The sequence below is a fragment of the Octopus sinensis genome, unplaced genomic scaffold, assembly GCF_006345805.1.
Source record: "Octopus sinensis unplaced genomic scaffold, ASM634580v1 Contig13942, whole genome shotgun sequence".
NCBI lineage: Eukaryota > Metazoa > Mollusca > Cephalopoda > Octopoda > Octopodidae > Octopus > Octopus sinensis.
In genome coordinates, this window is record NW_021833065.1 from 39818 (window position 1) to 49777 (window position 9960).

The 9960-nt window shown below is 30.7% G+C and overlaps 1 protein-coding gene across 4 annotated transcripts in view; it reads left to right on the forward strand.

Annotated features, from left to right (window-relative positions):
• The window catches only part of LOC115229957, a 70571-nt gene that overhangs the window by 32888 nt on the left and 27723 nt on the right, over positions 1-9960 (forward strand). For all 4 annotated transcript variants that reach the window (XM_036499411.1, XM_036499412.1, XM_036499413.1 and 1 more), the window contains 14 exons: positions 162-200; positions 300-373; positions 499-616; positions 921-998; positions 1497-1597; positions 1732-1849; positions 2920-3029; positions 3600-3680; positions 3770-3980; positions 7034-7591; positions 8115-8243; positions 9059-9141; positions 9276-9311; positions 9498-9834. In XM_036499411.1, the coding sequence (XP_036355304.1) occupies positions 162-200; positions 300-373; positions 499-616; positions 921-998; positions 1497-1597; positions 1732-1849; positions 2920-3029; positions 3600-3680; positions 3770-3980; positions 7034-7591; positions 8115-8243; positions 9059-9141; positions 9276-9311; positions 9498-9834 (2073 nt within the window). The remainder of the gene's footprint in view (positions 1-161; positions 201-299; positions 374-498; positions 617-920; positions 999-1496; positions 1598-1731; positions 1850-2919; positions 3030-3599; positions 3681-3769; positions 3981-7033; positions 7592-8114; positions 8244-9058; positions 9142-9275; positions 9312-9497; positions 9835-9960) is intronic.

The window sequence follows — 9960 nt, forward strand, 5'->3', positions numbered from 1 at the left end:
TTAGTGAGAGACTGAAGTCTGAGGTTACCTGACTACAGCAAGAATACCTCAATAAAACACTAGCCTTTTTTACATTTTCTTTCTGGGCTTCATTACTTCTGTAGGTTTTTTATCATATTTGTTAAAAGCTTTCAATATATTCATTAAAATTTTCTATGTAGATGCCAAAGGACACTGCGAAAAAAACACCTCGAACAAAGGTAAGTATTTTAATTCAATAATTGCACTTATAATAAAATTTGCACCACCATCTTTCTCCACTGCTAAATTATTAAAATTCTTAATTTTTATTTTCTTAGGCTGCAAGAAAGGTTCAGATTTCATCTACTGTTGACAATGGTGATACTAGAGGACCATGGAACATATCAGCAAAGTAAGTCACATGATTATTCTTTGATTTTTTTTTTTATAATTAAATTTATTTCTCCTTTTGAGAAATATTTACATTTGCCAAAATAGAACATTTTTTCATATGGATATTAATACATATCTTTTTAGATCAATGGTCCAAGAACATGAAAAAGAGCATGAAAAGGGTAATGAGAAAGTGCATGGGAATATTTTAAGTATTGCTGTGCTTGAAGCATTATCTAAAGTTAAAGTAAATGGTCAAATGGTAAGTACTCTTAGTTGTTATGTCCAAGATACAGCAATAAAAATAGGCAGACCTGTCAAGGAAATTAGTACCTTCACAATTTAACCACATTATAATTCATTTCATAATTTCTGTTTATTAAAATCTCCAAGTGAATACAAATGTTCATTTATGAATTTCATTAGAGGCTGGTTGGTTCTAATTTTACTAACTTTTAAATTTAAAGTGGAAATGCTAATAAAATTAATTTTATTTCTTTTGGTATGTGATCCTTGTTTATTTTTTGTGACTACATAGTTTCAGAATTCCTTGTTATTTATTGCAGAGTCCAGAGAAACATATAAAGCGAGAAGAGCTGCTGGTTCAGCTCTGTGAACTTGCTTGTCTACAAAAAAATAAAAAAGTAAGTCTGTGCTTTTCTTCCTCTCTTGTATTATTAATATTAAGGGCTATTAGTAAAAGGTGTATATTATTTTTTGAGTGGGAATGATTTTAAAATTTGTCACATGGTTAATATAAACAATTTCTAAGGTAACTAAATATATGAACCAACAATATGGGGTTTTATAAATAAAGTGCAATTATAAGTTACTTTGTGATCGTCAGCAATTATTTTTCTCATTTAAGTTCTCTTTTCAGGACAATTATTCATTGCTTCCCAGTATTAATCATACAAATTTAATTAAATCTATATAAGTACATGTTGAAATGTATATGCATTTAAATCTAAAATTAGTTTTTATTGATAATAGGAATGGCTTCCTACCTTGCCATGCTGCATTTATTCATTGAAAGTATGCTTATGTGTATATGCACAAACACTCTTGTGCATACACAGATTTATTGTAACTATGATAAAATTAGTTCTTTTTACACATTTTGATCATCACTTAATTTTCAGGGGTTGCAGGCAACTGAAAACTTAAAAGAAGGTCAACTAATATCTGAGTATGTTGGAAGAGTATCTTTGAAAGAAGAGTGTATAAATGCATCTATGAAAAGGTTTGTATTTATAGTTAATTTTTTTCAACCATTTTTATGTGTGCTCTTTCTCTAAGCACTTATAATTTTTTATTATTATATCTAATTTTTCTATTTTAAATATTTTGCTTCAATTCAATATTTTTAATTTTCAGATTGAAGCCATTCACATTAGTATACTCCAAAGTAGAAGGAGCAGAATTGTTCATAGATGCAAGTACTTTGGGTAATGTCTCAAGATATATACGACGATCATGCAGTCCAAATGCAGAGGTATGTATATTTCTAATTAATTTTTGCTTCATTACTTTTTCTAAATATTTGCTACTTTAAATTTTAAGCCAAAACTGGATGTTTTATCAGCTCTTCCTAAATTATTTTCACTCTTCTATCCTTTGTGTTTATGTATAACACTTTTTCATGTTTGCTTTTGTATGTTATATTTTTCACTCTGTCAGTTTAAACAAACCCAGTGTACCAACTTTTGGTTAAAATTATTCAGAGCAGTGAAAGATATATTCAGATGGTGGCAGATACTTGTGCAAGAGGTGTTTGTGGGTTGGGCTGCTGCACACCAACCATCACATACTGCTGCCTGTAATAAGAAACAGTCCATATCCAAAGCATGGTAAACCAAGATTTGGTGAACACTTACTAGGTCCATATACCCTGACAGCTAGGTGACCATGTCACAACAGAGTTCTTTTCCAAAGATACAACAAAACGCTAACAGTGGACTTAAACTCACAACCTGTTCGAGAGTTTTCCAACTTCTTGTCTCCAATGTATATTATCAATGAATATATAATGGGAATATACTTTCCAAACTTACTTTTACATAGATATTCAGTCTTAATGTTCAGTGGGATGAAAACTCTGCTATAGAAATATTATTTCATAATCTTTGTTTTTGTAGATAAAAATGTTAATGTAGCTTTTTTTTTTGTTTTGTTTTTTCCATGTCGTATCAACATACATAGTATTTTAACGTAAACATAAGTTCTTGTTCTTCTTGTTTTTAAGTTGTAGATTATGAAAATATCATTTGAGAAACCATACTGATTGTTCTTTTATATTAATTTTACCAACATATTAATTTTTTACATTAAAATTATTAAATTTGTAAGTTACTGATAGCCTGAATCACTTTTATTATTAATAGTTTGTTAAAGTTTTGGTATAGGACCATTGAAGATCTGATCAGGTGAAAATTCAGTTAGATATTTATACTTATAATAACTATTGAGAATGGGCTTCCTGGAAATGAAAAATAAATGTTCTGCTTCAAACAACCAACTCACACCACCACCATCATTCTAAAGGATCTTCTTTCTTTGTTTCAGATGCGGCATTTACTACATCAAGGTTTCATTCGTTTCTTAATCTACTCTACTAAAGTGATATCGAAAGGTGCTGAAATAACAATACCATTTGATTTTACCCGGGAAGATGGGTGAGTTTAGGCTTTTATCTATTATTTGCTTCAGTCATTATGCTGGGACACTGCCTTGAAGTGTTTAATCAAACAAATCAACCCCAGTACTTATTCTTTTGCCAAATTGATAGGTTATATTTTTATGAACTTCATTGTGTGTTATTTTGAATGCTTAGACTATAGTGTTCATGTTACTTAGCATGAAGATTTTCTTTAAGCTCTTGTTTTCAAGCAATTATTAGACCATTTTTTAATTTACTAAACAGTTTTTAATTGAAAATATCTTTTCCATGCTTCATAAATTATTGAGTAAAATTAATTTATCAAGTAATTTGTAGGAAGTCACTGCTTGATTTTGTTTTTAATCAGTGTCTTACAGTTATGAGTGACTGACCAATATTTCTATTCCAGTCTTTGTCAAATCTAATAAAAGACATATCTATAATTGTAAACTTCTTTGTATTTACTTTTGTTACAGTATCACACTCCTTATGTTTTTTTAACTTAAAATACAAAGTTAAGTATGCAATATTTTCCTCAATGTCTGAACTAAAATGTATTAATTCTCATTTATTTAATTTTTTCCAGTGTTCTTCACACGGAATGTGCTTGCTCAAGAATTAATTGTCCTCTCAGTAAACCAAAAACTAAAAAGATTAATATTAACAGGTAACCTTTCATTGACTTATGTTTTTGTGATTGGGAAAATTGTTTTCTTCACATTTAATTACTTTGCTTTTTACTTTATATAATTTCAGAAATCGGCGAAAAATTAAAAACAAATCTATTTCTGAAAATATGTTGGATAGTGTATCTGATTCTGCTTGCATTGGAGTGGTGTCCAGTATCATCTCTAATACTACTAATACTACTACTGATACAGATACTTCAGCAGCTGCTGTTGCTGCTGCAATGGCTGTAGCTGCCGCTGCTGAAGCACAACCTTTGGCTATTCCATTGGATATGAAGGTATGGTTATAAATTTGGTTATTGCATAATGATACCAATTATATAGCTTTGTGTATGTGTAGTCCTGTACATGTGTATACACCTATAGATATTTAAATATGGACAGCACAATGTGCTTAAGGTGTATATATGTGACCACTGATATGAATTGTTTCATTTATTAATTATTCTGTCATGCACTATTCAACTAGATAACTAGTCTTGCTTACTGCTAAATGGTATCTTCATGTTGTTATATATTTCATATTTGTGTATTTAGCAGTTAGGGAAATCATCTAAAATTTGTTATATGAATGATGGAAAGCTAGATATAAAAAAAAAATTAAAATGTGTTTTCATACAAAAGTTCATTTAGGATAATCTTCAAAAACAAGTTAACTTGTACTATTTGTAGCTTTGTACAATTGTTTTCTAAGGAGCACTAAGAAAATTAAGTGTAGTTGAATGGTTTGCAGGAATCATGTAAGAAAAGTCAGGATTAGGAATGAGTTTCATGAAGAATTTAATTTACATGTTATCACCATCGTCTTAATGTCCACTTTTCCATGCTTGCATGGGTCAGATGGGTTGCATTAAGGAAGATTTTCTAAATCCAGATGTTCTTCCTCTTACAAACCTTCACCTGTTTACAAAGTAATATTTTCCCATAACCAGGCTTGTTTTCAGAGAGGATTGGAAATGAGAGACACTGTTACATAAGTTACACCTATTTACAACTATTGCGCAGTGTCATGACAAGGAGACATGCTTATAACAGGCTTTTAAGTTTCTGTCTACTAGATCCACTCCCAAGGATTTGTAGTTGCATAGAAAGGCTCTGTGCTCATCCTCTTACTATTCAATTATAGCTTTTAGGCAATAGTGTTAAAGTTCAGAAATAGATTAGCTTGATAATTTTAATATGCTGTTGGCTTTGTTCTCAGTGGACACATTTTCAAGAACAATAGGAACAGTTCTAAACTTTGAAGAATAGATTATAAAATTCAAGTTCAAAGACCTGGAAATCAACTAAGTAAAACAACATTTGATCACCATTTAATATTAGTAACAGGGGACAAAATAATTATAACATCTGGGATGTGGCTTTACTCAGTATATAGTGAGACAATAAAACTTCAAAGTATTGTGCTCAGAGCAAGTACTAGGTACATGAAAGTTGCAGTGGGATTTCTTGACAGATGTAATAAATGTACAGAAATAGTGGAGAACTTTTGAGATTTTTATAAGTTAAATTGTGTTGGAATGACTATAGTGGAAACATAGTTGCTTAACTAAAAATGACGTGTAAAGAAATTTTAGTAGATTTTAGTTTCTGTCTCAAACAAAAAAACTGGCAGATACATGACAAGTCATTAGTGTTGAATCTGCATTTCCTGGAGTAAAATGTGTTGAGTGTGTGATGCTCACTTGCATGAAAAGTGAAGCACAAGTGACACATGATGTAAATGAATTATGTTCTTGAAGAAAAGATGTTATGAGGTTGATTTGGAATGTATTCATAGTTAAAGAAATGGTGAAAGCAGATGATAAGAATAGATAAATGAACGTAACACGTTTAATTAATAGGCACTTCATTAACTTCCATTTCAAATTGAAATAAAAGTATGAGAAAAAAACGGTTTAAATAAAATGAAGGAGAAAATGTATGACACACTTAATAATATACATAATAAGAAAACCAGTGTCGAAACTTTTTTCTCTTTTCTTTTTCATAGGATATAACTTTATTTGTGAAATAACATTTTCTAGTAGATCATAACCTAATTTCATATATATGCTATATAAATTCAATAAGGTATCTTAAACCACTATGTATTCCACATTCTGCTGTTTTGCATTTTTGCCTGGTTCTACAGGTTTTCCAATGCAATGTGGCCTTGTTAATAAGATTTACAAATTGAATTTTCTAATGTAAATGATTATACCTTGTCATGTTAAGAATATTTTAAGCACACTTCACATCACTTATTACTATTGTTCATGATAATATGAAATCCTGTATGTAATCTAGCTGTAATGTGTTTGCATCCCTTTTAGTCAAGAGAAAGAAAGCTTCCTTTGTAGTTTTATTAATTCCTCCAAATCTTCCTGAATTAGTAAGGAACTGCTCAGTCATTTATCACATATATAATTTCACTCTTAACATAGCTTCTTATGCTATTCTGCATTCATGTTTCAAGTTCTTACACAATGCAGATTCATATGAATACTAGTTTCTTTCAGTTTCAGTTACTGTTCTCAAAGCACGTATTCTTTCTGATGAATATTTCTTTTTTGACAATTTTTATCACCAACATCTGCTACCCCTAGTATTTTGCCTCAATTCACAACCATGTGTATCACATATTAGATTGGAAAACAGCAATCCATTTTGTTTTTTTCTAACTTCTATTGTAAGGTCTGTCCATAGTTTCCAATCGAATTCTCTATAAATTGTAATTTGATATTTGTAAATACCCTTGTTACAAATCGGCCATTTTAGTCATCAGTAAGCAAGGAAGACCAATGAAAAAATTTGGTTGTGTATTTATAGATGTAGTCAATAAGCAATAACTCTCCAGCAATGATTCTCTTTCATCAACCATTATATAAAACATCTCAAAACTATCTCTGAAATACTTAGAAGTGCTAAATCTATCAAACATCATGATGTTTAAACTAAATTCCCCTTCAGTTCTGTCAAGAGGTTATTTTTCTGTATGGTCACTTCATTACCTGCAGATAGCAGGATTCCCTGTCTTAAGGAATATGCCATTCATGTATAAGAAAATTACAAATACAAAATATAACAAAATTACTTAAAAAAAGCCATTTGCATATAACTAAAGTATCTATTTCTTGAGTAATTCTAAATGACATCTCATGGAAATACAGGTTGGAAGAAGCATTGTTCTATATATATAGTCTTTATTTAATTGTATCAAAAGAGCCAACAAAAAAATTACATGTGATGTAAGGTAATTATGAAGAAGTGCCAAAAAGTGTAATTTATTCTAAATTTTACTTCTTTTTTTTTAATGATTTTTATGAGACATTTTTTCTTTTTATTCTAGCCTCCACGCTCTTCCAATGCGAATGTCATCTATAAAACTATCCCTTCTTCTCCCTCTATTCCTACATCTATGGTAAAATTATATCCTCCTTCTCAAACTTCTCAGCCAGCTTCTCGATCCTCGGTTTATACTCATGCTAATACCACAGGTACCTCTTTATCCCCAACTATTTCTTTACCAGTTTCTATTGTTTCTTCTGAACTTTCTATTCAAGCATCTCCAAATAATTGCTCAGTCTCTTCTATTTCTCTTCCTCCAATTCCATCTGCTCCTATGCCACTCACTATGCCAGCTAAATCAGCATGCACTCTTGAGGATTTGGCAGCAGTGGCCACGGCCCCCAATGCTGCTATGGCAGCTATTGCAGTATCTAACAATAGCAATAGTGATGCTCCTATGTTACAATTGCCTCCTCCACCAACCCCAACAGAAGCAGAAGCAGCTGCGGCTGCAGCAGCTGCTGTTGATGCCGCTGTTGCTGCTCCACCACTACCCACCCATGTGGAAGGTGAAATATCTCCAACTATTGATGATAATTTAGAACCTCCTCGAAAAATGGTAAGTCACTTTTTTGTATTAGTAACTGAATGTTTTTTTTTATCTAACTGAATACTTTTGTATTGTAAATATGGTAGATATAGATAACTTGAAATGTTTTATTGGTTCTAATTAGAAAGAAATCTAAATGTTTTTATGAAAATATTACAAAAATCTTTTAACTTACATTGCCATCAAAGGAGACACTTCAGCAAGATAAACAATATATGTGCAAATTCATGGTAACTAGTTTTCTTGAATGTATTGCTATATTTCTGTAAATATCCAGTATTAGATTTATCATAGTGCATCCTTAGATGCAGGTTATTTTTGTTGAGAATTTTGGCTACTGAAGTCTGTCTCACTTTGCTAGTGTGATTCACTTGGAAGCTTTTCAGGCTATCATCATTCATAAGATCATGGTAACTGTATTGCCTAAAGGATTCCAAGAAATACCTATGAATGAAGAACTAGAAATAGAAGTGTATTAACATTATTATTCAGTTTCATCCTTTTATTAAAATTTCAAATAATTTTTGTATAGACAAGAGAAGAGAGGAAAATGGAAGCAATTGTTAAAGCATTTGAAAAACTGGAAAAACGAGAAGAAAGAAGAAAAGAAGCATTGGCTAGACTTGAAAATGCTCGGAAAAGTCAAGAAGAGAAAAAAAGAGTATGTTGGAATTGCATTTAACTTTTGTATTTCATAGAATATCTATCTACAGTGTATTTTATTAAATTTTTAAGAGATTTAAAAGAAGCATACTAGTTTTTAAGATCCTAGTTCCAGTAATATTGCTGAAGCACCACTTCAATATTTTGCACAAGCATTTTAGTACCATTTAACCCATTCAATACCAATGTGGTCATAACTGACTGAGAATGTTACCAACCCACCTGAAGACAGCTAAATAGTCTTATTTAAATGAGAATTCCAGTGCAGATCTCGTTAGTACATTTGCAAAAACAGTAATTTCACTACATAAACAATTGAGTTATACTGTCCAACATTATTTTACAAATTTGACTGCTGTGAAATTTTGGAGTTTTTTTTTTTTATCCTTCCCACTTTGATTGTAATGTTTCACTATGGACAAATTTACCTGTAAGATGTGTGACAAATTTTGTTTAATTTGTATCATGAATTATTGTATGTGTTTCTGTGTGTTTATGTATGCAAGTAAGTTTATTTAATTTAGCTGATGGCATGTTGATTCCTAGATTTCTTTGATGACAGATTCCAGCATTTCATTCTGTTTTTCCTTTAATGGTACACCTGTCTTATGTACATTAAGTTTGATAGATAATTCAGTAATTTTCACGATTAGCTTTTATAAAATTTTGTTGTATAACTCCTTGAATATTAGCTAATAACTCATTTTAATGCTAATTTTTAAATAAAAGTAATAAATGGCAAATGATTACATTTTAGCAATTCATCTAAACATGAAATTAGCACTCTTTAGTATTTTTGTTTTACATTTACAGGAGTCACCGGAGGATGAGGAAAAAGTAGAACTAAAAGATATTAAACCTGATATTTCTACACTATCTAAACCCCCAAGCACAAAGTAAGCTTCTTATAAAGTAGACACTTCAATTTTAATTTGTTACATTTACTTTTGTTCTGTGTGTGATTTCAATTACTTGTATTTAGATTTGCTATTGCAAAAGTTGTCATATGTTATATTTTCTTTCTTTTCAGGAAAAAGAAGAAAGCACATTCTATATCAACAAGAAGGTATTTTTTTTTTTATTTTAATTATATATAAAATGGCATAAAAGATAAAAACATGAATATTTATATTTTTGTTAACCACTCATTGTTATTACTCCAACTTCAAATTTTTTATTGAGCAATATTAGTGACTACATTCTGGGTTTTATTTTCATAATTATCCCTGGTGGATTTTTGTCTCTTCTTTAGACGCAGCCGAGTGAACAGTGGCGGCAGTTGTTCTGAAGCAGCATTGTCTCAAGATGAAAATAGCAATATGGGTAGCAATCAAACAACAGCTCTTTCATCTCCACTGGCAGTAGCCCCTTCTCTGGTAGTTACCCTTGCTGGACAAATTTCTAGCCCACAGTCAGTAACTGTGACGGCACCTACTACTGTAACTACTATAACACCAACTACTTCACTTTCATCAAGCCTTTCACAAACTCCTCCAGTTCAACCACCACCACAGTCTGCTCCACAAAATATAAATCAACAAAATGACATTTCAAATACACCATCAAGTTTCAAGTTCAAAACCAAGAAAGTAGGTTATTTTCATAATTTAATTTTATAAAATGAAAATTTATGATGCCAAATATTTTCCAAACGTTTTTGTGTTCCTTTATTCAGTTATGTATTTAAGTAAGAAATTTTGAATAAGAAACTTTTC